The sequence below is a fragment of the Ovis canadensis genome, chromosome 4 (assembly GCF_042477335.2).
Source record: "Ovis canadensis isolate MfBH-ARS-UI-01 breed Bighorn chromosome 4, ARS-UI_OviCan_v2, whole genome shotgun sequence".
Taxonomy (NCBI): domain Eukaryota; kingdom Metazoa; phylum Chordata; class Mammalia; order Artiodactyla; family Bovidae; genus Ovis; species Ovis canadensis.
In genome coordinates this window covers 79,443,344-79,465,713 of record NC_091248.1, presented here as the reverse complement: position 1 = coordinate 79,465,713, position 22,370 = coordinate 79,443,344, and the positions used below count along the sequence as shown (strand labels likewise).

At 40.7% G+C, this 22,370-nt stretch overlaps 1 protein-coding gene across 14 annotated transcripts in view; it reads right to left on the bottom strand.

Annotated features, from left to right (window-relative positions):
• The window catches only part of PDE1C (phosphodiesterase 1C), a 541,038-nt gene that overhangs the window by 135,407 nt on the left and 383,261 nt on the right, over positions 1–22,370 (bottom strand). For 2 of the 14 annotated variants that reach the window (XM_069588083.1, XM_069588085.1), the window contains exon 1: positions 6,176–6,409. The exons of 11 other annotated variants lie outside the window; for them this stretch is intronic. In XM_069588083.1, coding sequence (XP_069444184.1) covers positions 6,176–6,186 — 11 coding nt within the window. In that variant the 5' untranslated portion in view covers positions 6,187–6,409. Of the gene's footprint in view, positions 1–6,175; positions 6,410–22,370 lie in introns of those variants that run through there. One more of the 14 variants, XM_069588084.1, reaches the window with a different exon arrangement.

Genomic DNA, 22,370 nt, shown 5'->3' with positions numbered 1-22,370 from the left:
TAAATACCACAGAGATTTGGAGATTGTACAACTCTTCAGGCTGTTTGACAGCCAGCAAACAACATCACTTTGAGGACAAGATTGAGTTTGAATGTATTTGGACTTCCCAGACGGCACTAGTACTAAAGAATCAGCCCGCCAATGCAGGAGACGATGCAGGTTTGATCCCTGGGTCATGAAGATCCCCTGGAGTAGGAAATGGCAGCCTATGGTTTTTCCAGTAGTTATTTACGGATATGAGAGCTGGACCATAAAGAAGGCTGAGTGCCAAATAATTGATGCTTTTGAACTGTGGTGCTGGAGAAGATTCTTGAGAGTCCCTTGAACTGCAAAGAGATCAGACCAGACGATCCTAAAGGAAATCAACCCTGTATATTCATTGGAAGGATTGATGCTCAAGCTGAAGCTCCAATACTTTGGCCACCTGATGTGAAGAGCTGACTCATTATAAAAGACCCTGATGCTAGGAAAAATTGAAGGAAGGAGAAGGGAACAACAGAGGATGAGATGGTTGGATGGTATCACCGACTCAATGGACATGAGTTTGGGCAAACTCCGGGAGATAGTGAAGGACAAGGAAGCCTGGTATGCTGTAATTCATGAGGTCAAAAAGAGTCAGACACAACTTGGCGACTAAAGAACAACAACAATGCTTGCTAATTATAACCATCATGTTGTACATAGATGCCCAGAATTTATTTATCATATAACTGGAAGTCTGTACTCTTTGACTAACACCCCCTCCATATACCACTGTTTATTTTAGAAGGCATTTGTTATCATTATTGCCATTGTTGTTATTCAGTGGCCTTGGTCATCACAGGTAACCACATGAGAGGCATCCTATCAGGATCAGTTCAGTTCAGTCGCTCAGTTGTGTCCGACTCTTTGTAACTCCATGAATCGCAGCACGCCAGGCCTCCCTGTCCATCACCAACTCCCAGAGTTCATGCAAACTCACATCCATCGAGTTGGTGATGCCATCCAGCCATCTCATCCCCTGTGGTCCCCTTTTCCTCCTGTCCCCAATCCCTCCCAGCATCAGAGTCTTTTCCAATAAGTCAACTCTTCGCATGAGGTGGCCAAAGTATTGGATACTTAAGATTATTATCAAGTCTCCATTTCCCAAGGCCATTTCTACTTTTCTGACTTCAAAATATTCTCAGGCTTGCATTCATAATGGAGGACAGGTCAACTTCTCCACAAGGCATAAACTACTCCCCTCCAGATCTACATGAAAATGATAAATAATAACGAAGGAGGAAAAGCTCAGGATCAACCTTAAAAAGTAGACAAGAGGGTCAGCCATACAAAAGAAATTTCCAGGAATTTCAGTGATGTAAAATACAAAGGAAATTAGATGGAGGGTAGTGGCTAGCTGACCTGTGAATCTCCATCATGCAAAAGGGAAATAATGCAAAGGAAATAAGCAGAGGCCTCTGCGCACTTGGAGGTGAGAGTCAGCCTATGGATCCCATTAGCAGCATTAGGAAGTGTTCTGGTTTCCCAGGCAGCCCAAGACAGGGAGCTGGCATGGAAGGGTGTACCAGTCACTCACACACACTGGACAGCCAGCCTGCCAAAGAATGGGGAGACTGCAGAAGCAAGCCCTGAGAACTGTTCCAAATAAGGAATGGAAGCTCTTTAGCAATAAATGTTCCTGGCTAAGTCTGCCTCTAATTCTGACTCTCACTTCAGAAGCCAAACTACCCACTAAGCTGTTTGGACTCTCCACTGGCAAAGTAAAATGAGGGTAAGTGTAAGCTTTCTAAAAACTTTCTCCCTTTATTTAGGGCTTAAAAATTCTACCAGGGTTTGACATGAATCTCAAATAGAACCCATCGCAGTACTCAAAATCTCAGAGAAGACAAAACACAGGAAATTATGAGGGAACATATAAGACAAATAGAGGTAAGAACCAGATGATTCTCTCTTCCTACAAAAGGACATCCCTAAGAAACAAACAGAAGCAGCTTTAATCAAATAAGTTTCCCTAGACTGAGGAAAAACCTTTAAAGCAGATGAAAAGGGATCAAATAAAACCAGAAAAAAAAAATCCAACATATTCTGTTGTCATTTTTTATCTCTGAAAATAAAAAAAGAAAGCATTAAGAAAAATATATTACTTACAAAGTAACAAAAATTCAAGCTAGCCATAGACTTCCACAATGCCAAATATCAGAAACCAATTTAATGACAATACCAGTTTTTGAGAATAATACAGTGTAATTCAAGATATCTAGATCTACCTATGGGTTTCCCTGGTGGCTCAGTGGTAAAGAATTGCCTGCCAGTTCAGGAGACACAGGAGACATAGTTTCGATCCCTGGTCTGGGAAGATTCCCTGGAGAAAGAAACGGCAACCTACTCCAGTATTCTTGCCTAGAGAACTCTATGGACAGAAGAGCCTAGCGGGCTACAGTCCATGAGGTCACATAGAGTTGTCATGATTTAGTGACTAAACAACAACAACAAATATTTACCTATATTTAGTATAACTTTCATGTATATGTGAAGCCAACAAATATATTCTCAGGTGTGCACAAGCTCAAAATTTCATCATTCATATGCTTTTACAGAAAACCAAAACAAAATACTTTAAGGCAAACTCTGAGACAGTGACCTTTCAAGGATGATAGATTTGTGGGTCTCCAATTAAATGCATTCTGGATTTATGACTTAAATGCAACAAAGCCAATCTTGACAAAATGGACAAGTAGTTTAAAAACATTAAAACGGAGTGGCAGGTGAAATATAATGCTCATTATACAAAGACAACTACACATGAAAATGACTGACCCTTCTTTTCTAGGTAAGTTCCTATTCCTAGTATAAATGCTTCCTATGTCCCTTTTATGAACTAAAAATTAATTATAATCAGTCAAAAACAATTGAAATTACTCATAACACTATATGGAATATAATTTCATATCCATTCTTAATTAATAATTCCCAATCCAGGGAAAGTACAGTATTGGGAGAATTAAGTCATGAAAGTACAGTATTGTGGATCGAATCGTGAAGAGCTGTACATCAATCTGCAATATGTAGTCCAGGACCCCAGGCCAGACCCAGGGTGGTGCCCCCACTCAGCAGTTCAGATCAGCAGCACCGAAAATCATCTTCCCAGAAAGCCCCAGGCATCACGTCACAACACGCAGAAAATCAGCAGCATAGGGCTTCAACCAGATGTAGTCACCAGTAGAGCTGGACAGACACTGAACACAGCCACACTTATGTATCCAGTGTAAGCCAACCAGTGTGACCCACTGGATTACAACCCAGTAATCCAGCCTGACTCAACAGAGAGCTGTAAACAGAAGCAAACCCCTAGCCCAGTGGCTTCTACAAACCCAGAGAAGAAATGACACAAAATAAAGTATATTCAAAGGGTTGGGAGGGAGGTTGGAAGGAGCTTCAAGAGTGAGGGGACATGTGTAAACCTATGGCTGATTCATGCTGATGTATGGCAGAAAGCAATACAACCTTGTAAAGCAATTATCTTCCACTTAAAAAAATAGAGTATCTTCAAGATGCCTAAGACTTACTAGAAATTCATATCCACTCCCATCTCTCTAGATGATGAGATAAGTGAAAGATCCACCAACACCCTGGCAGACATGAAGGAAACCTATGACAACACACCCATGGTGTTTATGGAAAACACCCAGAGACATTCACCTCTTTTTATTCAAGGACAACTAACCAGGAAAAAAAAAAATTTTCCAAAAAGATTCAGTAATTAAAAAAAAGTAGAGAATCACCTTCAAATTGCAGAGAAAGGACTCACTTTTGAAAAGAAGATTCACTACTGAAAACACAAGTAAATTGTAGAGAGCATCTGCTTTGTGTTCAATAAAATTCAGGAAAACAGATCTGAGAAACAAACGTGAAAGCTGAAATCATAGGTAATAAAAGTGGACATACTGAGAGCAGAAGTTAAAAAGAAATGAAATACGACAACAAAAAGACTATAAGAACTGTAAAAAAAATAGTGACCCAGCTCCTATTCGGACTAGTACCTGTCACAGGTATAAGTTACAGCTTTCCCTGTCCACATAGCTGCTGGCTTCCTGCTTTATGCAGCTGCCACACAAAAGGAAAGCCCTGGTAGCTCAGTCAGTAAAGGATCTGCCTGCAGTGCAGGAGACCCGCCTTTGATCCCTGAGCCGGGAAGATCCCCTGGAGAAGGAAATGGCAAACACCCCAGTATTCTTGCCTGAAAAATCCCATGGACAGAGGAGCCTGGCGGGTGACAGTCCATTGGGTTGCAAGAGTTAGACATGACTTAGTGACTAAACCACCCACACAAACCCTAGGAAATTCCAGATCCTTATTTTCAAATATTGTTGGGCTTTAGAGGAGCACTCAGGTGGATGATGCTTCACTGGCCCCACAGTCCACCCTCTCCTCTAATCCTTTTTATTTCTTAGAACATTCTGCCTTGACCCCCACCCCACTCTGCCACCTATAGTTGGTGAAACTGCTGCTTTGAAAGAAGACTTTCAAATTAGCTCTTTTACCACTAGTCACGAACTAGTCTCAAAACCTGAAAAATGTCTTAAGGTTTCTGGGAATATGGAGGCACCCTTACCTATTTTTCATCATAGTACAGGTTTACCCTAAAACTCAATCCATCTTAAGAGTTGTCTGAAAATAGCCAAAATCCTAATACCCATACTACAAACTATTTTTGTGAGACTTGGAGAGACTAGTTAAGCAGAAAGGCTCAGATGCCTTCCTTTCTTTTCCCAGTAAAGTTTGTCTGGATGTTTTTCCATTTAATTCATTTTACCTAAAAGTCCAATGTTCCCAAGGATAGGTCCCATGGTAAGCTGTAGTACATCTAGTTTTCTAATACTATTCAAAAGGATTTTTGGTCCAGGCACCTAAAGGAAGGGAGGGAGGGAGAAGGGAAATGTACAGCAGCAAGAATAATACAGTTTCTCTTTTGAGTGAATGTTCATAGTTTCCTGCACCCCATCCATTCCTGTCGCTGTGGCTGCCAGATAATAGTTCCAGTACAGAAGCGCAACACCATTTTAGGAATAGCTCACACTTTCAAACTCTGGCAAGATGCCTTTCTCATTAAGTGCACACATATGTGCTCACTCATGCCCTACTCTTTGCGACCCCCTGGACTGTAGCCTGCTGGGCTCCTCTGTCCATGGGATTTTCCAGGCAAGAATACCAGAGAGGGTTGCCATTTCCTCCTCCATGGGATCTTCCCGACCGAGGGACTGAACACACATCTCCTTCATTGGCAGGCAAGATTCTTTACTGCTGAGCCATCAGGGAAGCAGCCTTTCTCTTAAGATAGTGTATAATCTCATTGTGAATGAGCCTCTGCCATCTCTGCCTTCCATTTCTCCACATAAACCCTTTGCTTTCTCTAAGCTTCTCTGCTGCAAGGCATATGATGAAATGCTACATTCCTTCAGCTCCCGGTGCCCTCAGGTCCAGTGCAATTCCTGGATGAATACCTGGAGACCATGTCATTACTGGGATTACAGAAAACTTTTGGAAGAGAGAAACTAAATGAGGCAAGACCTGCCCACTGTAATTTGGAACTTGGAAGGCAAGTAGAAAAGACAAAGTCTCTTTTCTTTTCCCACAAAGATAATTTCTAGGACCAACAAAGTTGACTTTATTAGGAAGCAACTTTTTGACTCAATTGTATAACTTAGACAAGCACCCTAAAATGGACTTGGCGCAATTCCCTATCCAAGTGAGCTCCCCCAAACCCTTCAACACCAGGCTTCGAGAGCACATACATTTATCGAGCTTTAAATGCTGCTGGAATAAAATCAGAAAAACACAAGCAAAAATAGACTGGAATAAGAAGCCATGAAACATGCTTTCTTCTATCTGTCCATTCTGTCCAAGGTTATTCTCCCTGAGAATGGATAAGCAGTCCTAAAATGCCAGTGTAGCTTACAAAGGCTATTGTCTCAGCCAGGCTTTGTTTAGTTTGAAAGAATGTCAAAAGGAACTGGATCTTTTACAGCACTTCCCATCCATGTCCCAGTGAATCATTAGCCCTAAAACTTCATTTGAATAATAAAAAAAACCACCATCTCAGTTCATCACATTGATGTATTTGCAAAGCAAAGGCGTCTCTGTGTACTTTCCACACACCTGTTTCCTCTATGTCACTCCCATTCCTGCCACTTACCTAAATGCCATAGAAAGCAAACTGAAACAACTCCTCCAAATGGGATTTCAGGCTCATGCTTTAATGTCATCCAATGATACATCTGAATATTTTTCTGGAGACCTGTTTGTTTCTATAATTAACATTGTGGTACTTGAAACATCCCTTCAGCCTTGTCTGGGTGCTCTCTGAATGCAGGTACTGTGACAGGCTCCAGGAGTACAAAGTGGGAATATGCCGTGCCTTCTCTCAACTAGGGAAGACGATGACCAATCAGAACTCACCCCACAAGCACAGCAAGCGTGACAGGGGCATGAGACAGGGGTGCTAAGAAAGCACACAGGAGAGGAATCTCCCAGTCACAAGGCCCTCTCTAGACAAGACCCTCTCTAGAGGAGGGGATATCAGAGCTGTATCGAGGCCAGATAGACATCAGCCAGGCCAGCAAGATAGAATGGAGAACTTGGTGGACCAGGAAGATGGTGATGCATTCAAGGAATCCCAATGTGGTTGGAACTCAGTGGACAAGAAGAGATAAAACTTCAGAAGACAGTGGAAGTCAGACCCTGGTGGACTTAGCAGACCAAGCTAAAGAAATTTCATTTTCTCCTGGAGACAATGGGGAGCCCTTGGAGAAATTTTAAGTGGGATGGGAGTGGCATGATAAGATTGGCATTTTAGAAAGATCAATCTAGCAGCAGAGCAGAAGACCGTAGGGACTCTGTGAGTAGGACAATTATATATATTTTTGCTGTGATTAGGCTTGTCTGGTACCCTGAACACTGCGTATGAATATTATCTCTCATGTGGCAGCACTCTGCTTAGGGTGTTGCATGACCAAGGCGGCAGTACGGATCATTGCTTTTAACAATTTCTGGGAAATGGCTTGTTTTAGGCACAGGGTTTCCTGATTTAGCTGACCTCCAAACCAAAACAAAGAATCGGTTCAGTTCAGTCACTCAGTCGTGTCTAACTCTCTGCGACCCCGTGGACTGCAGCATGCCAGGCTTCCCTGTCCATCACCAACTCCTGGAGCTTGCTCAAACTCATGTCCATCGAGTCACCAACAAAAATAAAACTGGCAGAAATAGCCCTGTTATGTAAATTTTACCTACTGTCAATGCCATAAATTAAAAAAAAAAACACTTTTATGGTTCTCAATTACACATATTTGAGGCAGATATACAAAGAGATGTAAGTCAATCATCGGGGTCTAATTACCTTTTTACTGAAGAAAAAAAATTCAGTACTTAGGTTCATATCTATATTTTTTCATGCCTCTCTTATAATCTACTAACTAATAAAAATAATTGTAAGGTTATAGAAGATTTTATATCACATCATTCATAAAACTGACGTAACTGAACATGTACTGAACACCATACCCAGCTGCAAAATAAAACATTCTCTTCAAGCACACACGTAACATTCATCAAAACTGACATTATGCTGGGTAACAGCAAAAGCCTCAACAAGTTTCAACTAATTGAAATCATATAGATAATGTTCTACGACAACAGTGGAACTCAGCTTGAAATCAGTAGCAAAAAAAATGTCTAGATATACTCCAAATGCTTGAAAATTTATGAAGAAACTTCTAAATAACCAAAGATTAAATCAGAATATAATTTTAAATGCTAATAAAAATATGATTCATCAAAACCTGAATTACTCAAGTAAAGTACTACTTAGAGGGAAATGTATAGCCCTTATGGGGACATATGAGAAAAGGAGAAAATCTGAAAATAAGTGACTTCACTATCCACCTCAAGAAATTTTAAAGAGAAAAAAATAAATTCATATAAAGTAAAAGCAAAAAAATGAACATAAAAGCAAAACTTCAGTAGAAACAAACTTAAAAACATAAATAATCAACAGAAATATATTTTCTGATAAAGATAACAAAAAATTAACATGAAGGCAAAACTTTAGTAGAAAAAAACACTTAATAACAGGGATAATCAACTAAAGCTATATTTTTGAAACCTTAATTAAAGGCCACGCAAGACTGATCAAGGAAAAAAGAGAAAAGGCACAAGTAGACAACATCAGAAACAACATCCTACAAATCTGCAATAAAAGAATATCATAAGTACTTTCCTGCAGGTACATTTAAAATTTTACATCAAAAGGGAAGATTATATGAAAATTTATCAAAACTGACGGAAAAAAGGATAGAATATGAATATTTCTATACTTATCGAAGGAACTGAATCCATAGTTTACTGTTTTCCCACAAACAAAACTACAGTGCTAAAGCACTTTATCAATGAATCTATCTAAACATTCGAAGAGGAACTAACACAGTCTTTCAGAGAAAAGCTAAAGTGGAAACATATTCCAACTCATTTTATGGGGCCAACATGCTCTTGATTCCAAAACCAAACAGGGATACCATAGGAAAAGAATTATGACAGTTTCTCTCATGAACATAGATGCAAACATCCTGAGTGAAATTTTAACAAATTAAATCCAGTGATAGAAGAGAAAGCAAATAGTAAGAATCCAAGCAAACTTACAAGAATCCAAGGTTGGTTTAACACTTTGAATCAATGAATAAATGTTATTCACTATTTTAACAGGAACAAGAGAGAAAAATCATATGATCATCATAAAAGACTTAAGCATCTAAGTGATAAATATCTTAGCAAAGGAATGAATGTGAATTTCCAATACTGGGTCTTTAAAACAGAAATGATACAGCAAAGAATCATAGATAATCCTGAAGCATGGAAAACTTTCCTGTTGAATTAGTCTAATACTACTACTTCTCTTCAAGATTTTATGAGAATTTTTCACCAGTTTAATAAGAAAACAGAATGCATAAAAGATATGAGGACTTGAAATAAAAAATAAAACTGTCACTACAGATGAAATAATACTTAGGGTACCTAAAAGAATTGGCAAATAAATTATTTGCAAAAGGTGAATTAAGCAAGATAACTAGAAAAACAGCAATAAACAATGAGAACATGGTACTATCTACAAAAGCAGCAACATAAAAAGTATCTAAAAATAAATCCTGCAACATATAAAAAAGTACCCTACGAAAACTGTAAGATATTATTGTGTGTGTGTATATGTATTCAGTCATTCTTTATGATTCCATGGATTGTAGCCCACCAGGCTCTTCACCCATGGGATTTTCCAGGCAAGAACACTGAAGTGGGTTGCATTTCCTTCTCCAGCGGAAGATATATTGAGAGAAATTTAAATGGCCTAAATAAACATAAGGATAGTATATGTTCCTAAATTATAAACTCAATATTTTAGAAATATGAATTTTGTCTAAATTTACCTACGGAGTCAATGTTAGCCCAACAAATTCATCACAGGTCATTTGGTGTAAATCGACAGACTGATTTTAAAATTTATTTGGAAATGCAAATAACCAAATATGCCAAATATGGTTTTGATTATAAAGAACAAATCTGAAGGACTTATATTACCAAATATCAAGATTAATTATAAAACATTTAGTCTGGGCCTGTATCCTTGACCACCTCACTATTCTAGCCCTCTCCTCTCAACATCCAGCTGGCATATGTAAGGACTGACACACATGCTTTGATAGTGACATAAACACAACATAAGTAGGCAAAGAAATCTGCTGCAAGGAAAATTTAAAAACCAAGTATAAATAGTTTTCTGATTATCCTACTCTATGTGTGATTTTTCCATCCCATTAGCATAGATCCATTCTTCAGATGTCCACTCAAGAAAACACTACAAACTCTCCTGGTCACTGTGGGTTTTCTAATGAATATTTGCATTCCTTTTGCTTTCACACGGCTATGCTGCGGAGTAGTCCTGCATATTCTGCCTTCTACTTACTTTTTGACCAAGTAAATCTCCCTTCAGGATGCCTGGGTATGAGACTGAGTGAGTGAGTATGTGCGCACACCATGGAATCTATGAACACCAGGCAGAAAGCACTGCTGGTTGAAGAGAGAAGCCTCATATTTTTTACTTCCAGAAGTATTAGGACCCAGGGTTAAAGTCTCAATCCCTTTAGAGTTGACATCAACTTTATTCCTTTGCAGTTCTTGCAGTAACACAATACAGTAATTTAGAAAGGAGTTCTCCCCACCATCACTTTTGGTCTTCTAAAGAACTAGTTCCAGTTTATCCCTTACTTGTTTTTACTATCACCCAGCTCACATATTTTATTAAAAGGAAACAGTGTAAAAAACCCTGCAGTCTGACTCTAGGTTGGCAGAGATTATGGGAAAAGCATGTTAATATATGAACCCACTCTTTTGGTCATTTTTCTTCAGGAAAAAGAAATAAATGAAAAAGAAAAGCTGTGAATGAGCATCATTCAGAATTGACCACAGGCCATGCTGCAGACTGTGGAGGGAAAAGTAGATGAAATACTGCCAGGCTGCCAAAAGGTAAGTTCCAGAAGCCATTTTTCATTTGCAGCTATTCATGTGGAAAGAATTGCCATCCCTTTCCTCTGCTGATAAACATGCCACTTCAAAAACATCTGTCTCAATAGACTAAAGAAGTGACAAGAACTAAAAACATCTTTGAATGGTGGTAATGAGAGAAAGAAGATGAGCAGAAATGAGAAGGAAGTCTGCAGGAACATTCAGGAAGGCTGGAACAACACAGAGGCATGTTCCTCTGCATCTTAAGAGTCAACCCAACTCCACGGCTCCCTCACTTTCCTTTCCTGAATTCAGTTCCTTACTCAGTCTGAGTTGCATTGTGTTGGTATGATTATCCAGAAAAGCTAAAGCTCACTCACCCAGCAAACTCACAGGAATTTGACCACGCCTGAAACACAGTTTCAGTTAAACACATTTAAGACTACTTTTCCCCTCCCTTTTTTCTTGTAATAACATATATGTGTGTGTCTGTTAGTCGCTCAGTTATGTCTGACTCTTTGTGACACCATGGATTGAAGCCTACCAGGCTCTTCTGCCCATGGGATCTCCCAGGCAAGAATACTGGAGTGGGTAGCCATTTCCTTCTCCAGGGGATCTTCCTGACCCCGGGATCAAAACTGAGGCTCCTGCATTGCAGACGGATTCTTTACTGTCTGAGCCACCACGGAAGCCCAATAACAGTATCAATTCAAACATAAAAATCTACAAAGAATGGTTAAAGAGATGCTGAATTAGCACCGTTCTCTTCCTTAAAATTAATTTCCAGAAGAATTACAGGAATAAAAAAACAAAACTCAAAGAAAACTGTGAGAAACTCCTCAGGTCACTTAAGGACACTGCCTTGAACGTGTGAGGGCCGTGCAGCACGTGTCCACGCTCTAGGACAGGAGGCAGCCCCACCAGACCTGGGAGGAAATGGCAAGAAAGGAGGTGTCAGTCTGCTATTGTTTCCCTCCCCTCCGCTGCCTCCAGATCCACAGTAGCCATCCCCACACCCCCGATGACTCAGAACTCTAAAGGTCAAGAGATCCCAGAGAGTTAAGTCAGGATTGTGGGCCCAATGATGGCTCCACCAAGTTCCACCTCAGCTTCCAAGATTGCCATAGAAGGAAAGAGAAGATGGAAGGACATGTGTGAGAGGCCGGATTGGAACGCATCACCTAAATATGATAATAGAACATATTCACAGCGATAAATGTATTTATATATCAGCATATATAAATAAATTGCTTTATATATGTGTTTATACAATTGCTTTTGTACTGTACAATTATACAATTGCTTTGTGTGTATACATATGTGTGTGTGTGTGTATATGCATAAACTTGCCACGGCCCAGAATCCAGTCACATGGCCATATCTTTCCAAAAAAGAAGGTGGGAGATGTAGCCCAGGTGAACGCCCTGGAGGATGAGGAAGCAGGTTTTATGCAGAGCCAGCCAATCTCTGCCACAGCTGGAAAGTGGAATCCTGTCACCCATGCTTGTCATTTGTTTTAAGCCTTTTGTTTCTACTCTGCTGAGATGATTACATGAAATACTGTATGTTAAAATGACTTGTTAACTTTATAATCCATTGAACTGAGAGACATAATTAACCTGACTATGAGGTAACCTCCCAATTATTCTAATAAAACTGAGACCATTCTCAAGGGAATGATCCTGAATGAAAAAAGCCAGTTCCCAAAGATTAAATACTATATGATTCCATTAATATAAAAATTCTTGAAATGACAGAATTATGACATGAAGGACAGGTTAGTGGTTGCCAGGGTTTAGGGGGAGAGGAGTGTAGAATGACGATGGTTGTAAAAAAGAGTCTTGTCACGATGGCATAATTCTGTACCTTGAGTGTAATAATGGATGCACAAATCTACAAACAGAATAAAATTGCATAAAACTAAACACACACAGAGGAGTATAATAAAGCTGGGGGACTCTGAAGAAGGTTGGTGTATTGTGCTAATGTTAATATCCTGGTTGTACCATGGCTTTGCAACATGTTTCCACTAGGGAAAACTGCACAAAGGGTACATGGAAATCCCTCTGTTACTGTTCCTTGTGTGAATCTACAATTATCTCAAAATAAAAAGCTTAATTTTAAAAAAAGAGATGCAGTCCTCCAGCTCATGCAATATTGAGATGGGTATCAGTATTAATTCCAAAGCTGCACTTGAGTTGCCCTTATCCTGCAGGTTTCATAAGGGCCTCCCTGTTCCTGTGACCCATTTAGGGTCTGTGTCCTAGATCCTTCCCTTTGGCCTCTGTATCGTGGGAGGAGAGACGTTCACAGGTGAGCTGTTCACCATCTCTGACTGCTTTGGAGAGGACCCAAGAAGGGCTTACCTCCAGGGATGTCTGAAGCTTGGTGAGAAACGAAACAGACTCAAGATTTCATGCTAGAGGTGTTCAGGAACGACTGAGGAAACTGAGATGCCAGCAAATGGTCAGCACACAAATAAGATGAGGGAGGCAGAACCCCAGTGACTCAACTAAGGGGTCACTGATTCCACCTTTGCTGGCCACAATCCCTTGGGCCCTCTGAAGTGTGGGGCCCTCTACTTTCTTGCATTTTCTTTCCCCCTTTCAGTTCATCCTCAGAAGCTTGTTTTATTTTGAGGTTAATTTTACTACCCTGAGGGGCCATGAAAGAAAGAAAGAAAGAAAGTGAAGTCACTCAGTCGTGTCTGACTCTTTGCGACCCCCATGGACTGTAGCCCACCAGGCTCCTCCATCCATGGAATTTTCTAGGCAAGAGTACTGGAGTGGGTTGCCATTTCCTTCTCCAGGGCATCTTCCCAACCCAGGGATTGAATCCTGGTCTCCCACATTGCAGGCAGACGCTTTACCATCTAAGCCACCAGGGAGTGGCCATGAAGGGCTTGTAAAGGAGGAAGTTCCAAGCCAGGCATGAGGCCTGATGGAGTAGGGTAAGTTGGCGTGTGAACCTGTGACTGTGGTGCCTGCGTGTGATTATGTTGCATTGTATAGTCGTTTCCAATCAAACAGGAAAACAATTTGCACATTCCTAACTTTTGACATTTGTTTTCAACCAAATTGCCACTCAATTTCCTGCCAACCATAAATTCATTTGCAATATTTTTGGGATAGGGGGCAGGTATGGGCAGGTATGGATCTGTAGTGCTTGTTATTATCATCATTATTATCATACACTGTCAGTCTGCTCTAGCAAATTCTAATAACTGAATGTGTCCAAAGCAGAAACTTCATTATTTTGCTACACATAAAAAGAAAAAAAAGAGCTGAGGGGACTTTTTATTCAGACATTATTATCTCACTCACCAGCACTGCCTCCATCTCTTTGCATATTAAGGCTGGAACTTGTTTTATTTTCCTTTTATTAAAATAGCACCCATCTTCTTGCCTGCCCCCACACCTAACACCCCACTACACCTAACATTCCCCCACCCCACCCCTGCGGTTAGAAAAAAACGCAAGCTTGACTAGCTCAGGTAACTGAATGAGGTAAATGCTAATAATACAGGATCCAACTCCCATAAATATTTAGGAACCAAATTCATCCTCTGTTATCTATTTTCTGTCAGAAGTTTCAAGAAGAGTTGATTTACAAAGGAATTAGCAGTAATCATAGCAAATGCCGATGGATCAATATGGATAAAGCACTCTGCTTGCCCCAAGTAAACTATTCCTCACTGTTCAGGATGGCAATTTTTATGGTTTAAAAAATTTTCTAATGCTTTGGAGTTTTCCCCTCAGGAGCTGTGTGAGCCTCTACTGAACCAGAACTTCCTCATTTAGCATTTTTAAAGCCTCCTAAGTCTCGGCACATACTCTGTAAGATTTTTTTTTTAACACTTGAACCTATGTAGTATCATAATATGTCCTATTTATTGAATGTAAAAAAATAAGGACTTTTTTTTCAGAAGAGCTTCAGACTTTGTCTCAGGGACTAGAAACAGGAAGAAACAGTTCCACTGAATGATTCTCTATTAAAGGAAAAAGAGACACCAAGAAACTCACGTAATGTTCAATACTTGATATCGACTCTTGAGAAGCATCTGGGAGATTTGCAAAATGTCGAGGAAGGAGGCGTGCATTCAAGCCTATGCTGTCAAATGTTTCTAAAGAAGGAGTTTTCCTTTCTCTCTACCAGGCTACCAACTGGGGCTCAGTGATGTCTCTGGCCTGGCATCACAGCAGAGAGGGCACCTGCTCTGTCCACTGCCCAGCAAAGCCTATGGCCACACAGAGTAAGTGTGACACCTGATTACAAGCCTCCCAGTGGAGTCAGAGAAGCAGCTGAGCTCAGTCCCTCACTGGTGTGAGACGAGAATGACATGAGCATCTTTATCAGAGTTGGGACTGGTCTTCAAAATTTACAGTCAAACATAATGATTCAATGAAGAGCCCTGGTTGCTTCTGTGTGTGCCTTTGGTTCTGGGCTATTTATTACTGCCCTCCATGGGCCAGGGGTGGACGTCTCCCTTCCCTTGTTCTCTTGGTCCCCATACCCTCCCATTTCCCTGAACACCATTCCAAAGACACCACTGGAATGGGAAGTGACAAGCTAAAACTCGTGACCTCGATGATCCACCTACTAGACTTCCCTTACTTAAAACCCTAGTTCCTCCTAGTGTGGGGATTTCCACCACCTGAATTCACTGCATGGAACAGAAAATAATAATTTGTGTTGTCATTTCCTGCTTTGTATCCCCATCCCTGCGGTCACAACAGCCATTCCCACCATGATGAGACCCCAGAGAGCAGTGAAAAGAGGAGTCTGGGTAAAGAAGATTCTATGAGGCGAGTAGGTCCTGGACCAGGGCTCTGAGAGGGCAGTGTCAGTGGGGACAGGGAAAGCTGAGAGCTGAGGCATTCAGCCCCACTTTCTGTTTTAGACTCAGCAAGGAGACAACCTCCGAGGTCACTCCCAGGACACCCTCACATCAACCCAGGATGGCACCATCAGAGTAAAAGCAGCTACTGTATAACTGTTTAGACAGAGGGAAGCCACAGCTCAGTTCCCTCAAGTCTCTCTTAGCTCCTGAGCAGGGAGGAGGAGGGTGTCAGGGTCCCCTGTGCCTTGAAGCAGGACAAGGGCAGCAGCTGCAAGTGCTGACTGGGGGAGCTACCAGTGGTGCCACCATGACTGAGCACCCTAAGGGCATCCCTCCAAGCCAGGGACTGGGTGGGAGTTACAGCCAGACCTCAGCAGGACCCCAGTGTCACAGGAGCTCAGCACAGCCAAAAGGGTGGGCAGAACACAATCAAAGACCTTGGCCAGAGAAGTCACCAAGACTTTCAGTGACCAAGTGGACAAGAGACATCATCTTCAAGACAAGGGACACCAGGGGGCAACACAAGTACATATGGACCTGTGCTGCCTGAGACAGCAGCAGGGAGGAAATCTGAAAGTCTTAATTATTTAAATTTTTCTAAAAGTGAGTTACCTAAAAACATTGCTTCAATTATTAAATTGGTTGTAATTTCATAGGTTAAATTATAATTAGTTTCTCTCTTCCACCCTTACCACCCTGCTTTCTCAATCTCTCTCTCCCTCTCCCTCTTTCTCTCTTACACACACACACACACACACACACACACACACACACACACACCATCCCATTACAGACCCCACACCCAGCAGGTGGGGCTTAGGAAGATCAGAAGAAGCCTCAGTTTTACACTGCACATCTCCACTGCACTGTGAATGAATGGCTGGCCCTGCTACATTCTCAGCATTGAGCAATCCCTCAGTGGCATACAGGATTACTAAGGCACTCACACCTAGTAAGGGAGACAAATGCAAAACAACCAGAACTCTCTATGGCAAATCAGTGGCAGAAACATAATCAAATATTATTCCAACACAGAGGAGAGGGAAACTACTGATCACGGTAGGACAAGGCTGCAACATGCAAGTGAGATTCAGTGATTTAACAAATACTTCATGGGTTCCTACAGTATTTCTGCTACTAGGCTGAGTCCATGCATCTTGAGGATACAGTCTGGTAGGGACGGCAAACACAGACAGATACATTCCACACAAGAGAGTACATCTTAAATAGACTGCATTGGGCATAATGGAAGAACCCACAAAGTTCGAACCTGTTGGCTTTAACTTTGAAAGAACACCAAGGAATCCAGAGTAGAACGCAATCAGTGCCAAAGCTTGGTGGGGACACCAAGGAGTAAAGAGTTTGTTAAAAGAGATATTACAAGGAGGGGTGGATGTGAGGGGAAAAATGCATGATTATTTCCCAGTGATTTCCTGAACTTATTCCCTTTAGATTTGGGAATATAATAACTTTGTTCCCACTGAGGGAGGAGGGAAATATTAGTCAAGTACATTGCTCATGTCTCCCTAGAATATAAACAGAGTATCTGCCAGCCAACAGTACTGCTCACCTTCCAGAGCGGGTGGAAGAACAATAAACATAAACTCACAGGGAGCAGGGAGGCAGGCAAGGAGGGCACCACCCACTTAAGACAGCATCTTATGGGCAGTGGTAGTCATTGCCTCAAACAGAGAAGAATGTAAGGGGAGGAAAGAAAAAACATGATTTAACAAACATTAATTTCCCAGGAGTTGGTGATGGACAGGGTGGCCTGGTGTACTGTGATTCATGAGGTTGCAAACAGTCGGACACGACTGAGCAACTGAACTGAACTGAACTGAAAATGTAGTCCGAAGGAACTAAGGGATTTCAAAAATGACAGAAACATGAGTAAACATGGCAGTTCCTATAGTGATTTTTGGCTTTTTAACTCTACCTGAATCTCAGCCCATGCACGCTAAGTTGCTTCCGTCGAGTTCGACTCTTGTGACCCTGTGGACTGTAGCACACCAGGCTCCTCTGTCCACGGGATTCTCCAGGTAAGAATGCTGGAGTGGGTTGCCATGCCCTCACCCAAGGGATCTTCCCATGATCTCAACAGTAAAGAGCAAATGTGGCATACAGTTCAGTTCAGTTACGTCGCTTAGTCGTGTCTGACTCTTTGCGACCCCATGAACCGCAGTGACCCCATGAACCGCAGCACACCTTGTCCATCACCAACTCCCAGAGTCCACCCAAACCCATGTCCATCGTGTCAGTGATGCCATCCAACCATCTCATCCTCCGTCGTCCCCTTCTCCTCCTGCCCTCAATCATTCCCAGCACCAGGGTCTTTTCAAATGAGTCAGCTCTTTGCATCAGGTGGCCAAAGTATTGGAGCTTCAGCTTCAACATCAGTCCTTCCAATGAACACCCAGGACTGATCTCCTTTAGGACGGACTGGTTGGATCTCCTTGCAGTCCAAGGGATCCTCAACAGTCTTCTCAAACACCACAGTTCAAAAGCATCAATTCTTTGGCGCTCAGCCTTCTTCACAGTCCAACTCTCACATCCATACATGACCACTGGAAAAACCATAGCCTTGACTAGACGGACCTTTGTTGGCAAAGTAATGTCTCTACTTTTTAATATGCTGTCTAGGTTGGTCATAACTTTCCTTCCAAGGTGTAAGTATCTTTTAATTTCATGGCTGCAATCACCATCTGTAATGATTTTGGAGCTCAGAAAAATAAGTCAGCCACTGTTTCTACTGTTTCCCCATCTATTTGCCATGAAGTGATGGGACCAGATGCCATGATCTTCGTTTTTTTAATGTTGAGTTTTAAGCCAACTTTTTCACTCTCCTCTTTCACTTTCATCAAGAGGCCCTTTAGTTCCTCTTCACTTTCTGCCATAAGGGTGGTGTCATCTGCATATCTGAGGGTACTGATATTTCTCCCAGCAACCTTGATTGCAGCTTGTGCTTCCTCCAGCCCAGCATTTCTCATGATGTACTCTGCATAGAAGTTAGATAGGCAGGGTGACAATATACAACTCAGTATTGAAAAAAGAGAAAAACCTCAATTTTTAAAATGGGCAGAAAACTTAATAGATGTTTTTCCAAAGAGGAAAAGCAGATGGGTAACAGGCACATAAAAAGATGCTCAATATCATTAATCACCAGGGCAATGCAAATCAAAACCACAATGAGATATCATCTCACAGCTGCAAGAACGGCTATCATTAAAGTGTACACAAATAACAAATGCTGGTAAGGATGTAGAGAAAAGGGAATCCTCATGTACTATTGGTGGGAATGTAAGCTGGTGCAGCCACTGTGGAAAACAGAATGGAGGTTTAAAAAAAAAAAAAAGTAGAACTACATATGACTGCAATTGCACTCTGGGGTATATATACCCCCCAAAACCAAAAACACTAATTCAAAAAGATATAGGCACTACAAAGTTCATAGCAGCATTATTTACAATTGCCAAGACTTGGAAGTAACTGAAGAGTCCACATGATGAGTGGATAAAGAAGAGGGATTTTCATACACACAGTGGAATACTACTCAGCCATAAAAAGGACAAAATGTTGCCATTTTCAGCAACATGGATGTTCTTAGAGTGCATTACGTGTGTCACTTAGACAAACGCTGTATGATATCACTTATATGTGCATCTAAATTTATAACAAACTAAATATAAGACAGTATAAGCAGTCTCACAGATTTAGAGAGCAAAACGTTGGTCCCAAGTGGTAGGGGGAGACAACAGAGGGGAAGGAGAGTGGAAGGCACAAACTACTCATGGTAAAACAGGCTCAAGGATGTTTTGAACAACCTGGGGAATACAGCCAATATTTTGTAATAACTGTAAATGGAGAGTAATCTTTAAAATTGCATAAAAAGTTTTTTAAGATAAAGAGCAAATGTTGGACAGAAATAAGCTGCTTTGGAGAGTGATTCTATTGGTTATTTCAAACTGTTTACATATCACTGCAGCAAAACCATAGCATCATTTCATAGATAGTAATACAAAATGTGGTCCACTGGAGAAGGGAATGGCAAACCACTTCAGTATTCCTGCCTTGAGAACCCCATGAACAGTATGAAAACGCAAAAAGATAGGACACTGAAAGATGAACTCCCCAGGTCAGTAGGTGCCCGATATGAAAAAGTTGAGAGTGAAAAAGTTGGCTTAAAGCTCAACATTCAGAAAACGAAGATCATGGCATGTGGTCCTATCACTTCATGGCAAATAGATGGAGAAACAGTGGAAACAGTGGCAGATTCTATTTTGGGGGCCTCAAAATCACTGCAGATGGTGATTGCAGCCATGAAATTAAAAGACGCTTACTCCCTGGGAGAAAAGTTATGAGCAACCTAGACAGCATATTAAAAAGCAGAGACATTACTTTGCCAACAAAGGTCCATCTAATCAAGGCTATGGCTTTTCCACTAGTCATGTATGGATGTGAGAGCTGGACTATAAAGAAAGCTGAGCACAAAAGAATTGATGCCTCTGAACTGTGGTGTTGGAGAAGACTGTTGAGAGTCCCTTGCACTGCAAGGAAATCAAACCAGTCCGTCCTAAAGGAGATCAGTCCTGAATATTCATTGGAAGGACTGATGTTGATACTTTGGCCACCTGATGCAAAGAGCTGACTCATTTGAAAAGACCCTGCTGTGATTTATGTCAGAGAGTGTTTTGCCTATGTTCTCCTCTAGGAGTTTTATAGTTTCTGGTCTTACGTTTAGATCTTTAATCCATTTTGAGTTTATTTTTGTGTGTGGTGTTAGAAAGTGATCTAGTTTCATTCTTTTACAAGTGGTTGACCAGTTTTCCCAGCACCACTTGTTAAAGAGATCGTCTTTTCTCCATTGTATATTCTTGCCTCCTTTGTCGAAGATAAGGTGTCCATAGGTGTGTCGATTTATTTCTGGGCTTTCTATTTTGTTCCATTGATCTATATTTCTGTCTTTGTGCCAGTACCATACTGTCTTTTTGGACTGTGAGGAAGAGGGAGAGGGTGGGATGATTTGGGAGAATGGCATTGAAACATGTATACTATCATGTAAGAAATGAAGCACCAGTCTATGTTCAATACAGGATACAGGATGCTTGGGGCTGGTGCACAGGGATGATCCAGAGGGATGGTGTGGGGTGGGAGGTGGGAGGGTGATTCAGGATTGGGAGCTCGTATCCACCCATGGCAGATTCATGTTAATGTATGGCAAAACCAATACAGTATAGTAAAGTAAAATAAAGTAAAAATAAAATTTAAAAACAATTAAATAAAATTTAAAAAAATACAAAAAAAAATAAAGGAAAGAAAAGACCCTGATGCTGGGAAAGATTGAAGGTGGGGGGAGAAGGGGATGACAGAGGATGAGATGGTCAGATGGCATCACCAACTCAATGGACATGAGTTTGAGTAAACTCTGGTTTGGTGATGGACAGGGAGGCCTGGTGCGCTTGGTTCATGGGGTTGCAAAGAGCCAGACGTAACTGAGCAACTGAACTGATGGAACTGGGGCAAAACCATAGGATCATTTCATAGAGATAATTACAAAGCTACACAAATATTAACCATCTGTTAAGGGTTCCTTAGAAAGGATGCTTAGGTACCCAAAACCAGACAAAATATCCAGATACTAGATGAGAGAGTGTTCTGGGCATCACTTTGGTACAGAAGCTTCTGCAAGGAGGCAGATGAATGCTTCTCAATATTTCACTCTGATGCCATTTTATTTATTAAATGGGCTAGAATAACAAACAGTAATAAAAATTCAGTGTGGAGAAACATAGGGAAAAATGGCTGCTCTTATGAGTCACCAAGAGCTCCATAAATTAGTATGATTCTCAGTGAGCAATTGGGTAATGTTTGTCAGAATCTGAAAAATGCAGGTATCCTTTGATTTAACAATTTCTCTTCTACTTATTTAACCTATTAAAATAAATAAGAAAGTTCTGATGTATTCATCTATAAGGATGTTCATCAGTGAGCTCCTTATACTGGCAAAGATGGGAAACAACAAAGTTTCTACTAATAGAAATTGCATACCTATACTTTTGCAATGCCATATAATGGGGAAACTTCAGTTTTTATCATTATGTATTATAATGATAAAACATGGAATTTAAAAATATAGAACATATAGTATAATTATTTGTAATATTTATTAACATTGAAAGACTTTATAATATAAGTGAAATGGGTAAGTATACATATTTATCAGTTACCTTATAGAATCCAATAATAAGAGATCTTTCTTGCCTTCTTAAACTAAATGCTGAAAATACAAAACAAGTATAACTTAACTCTAAAATAGGAGTGCTGCTTTTATTTGCTGGAAGGACTGCTGCTGAAGCAAAAGCTCCAATACTTTGGTCACTTGATGAGAAGAGCTGACTCATTGGAAAAGACCCTGATGCTTGGAAAGACTGAAGGCAAAAGGAGAAGGGGGTGGCAGAGCACGAGACGCTTAGATAGCATCACCGATTCAATGGACATGAATTTGAGCAAACTCTGGGAGAGAGTGGAAGACAGAGGAGCCTGGTGTGCTACAGCCCATGGGGTCTCATAGAGTCAGACACAACTTAGTGACTGAACAACAACTTTTATTCTATTACATATCGGAATATTTTATAATCTCATGTCTTATTTAAACAAATAAACATCATGCACTATGATCATGTAATAAAGTCAAAGCTATACTAACCTTCATTAACAAGGAATGAAGGCACTAATGATGAACAGTAATTTTTATGAAACCATTTCATTTCTAACAAAAATATTTAAAATTTTTCAAGAAAAAAAGACTTTTTGAAGGAAATAAAGCTTTTGCAAATATTGGGGTAATAGGACGTTACAAAGAAATTGATTTAAAATACCAAAACAAATCTTTCCATAGAGCACAGAAACATATCTGAAGATAGATGCAATGATTAATTTTCAATAAATTTTACTTTACTTCCTGCTAGGTGCTCAAGTCCAGAGATCCCCATATATTTTTCACAAA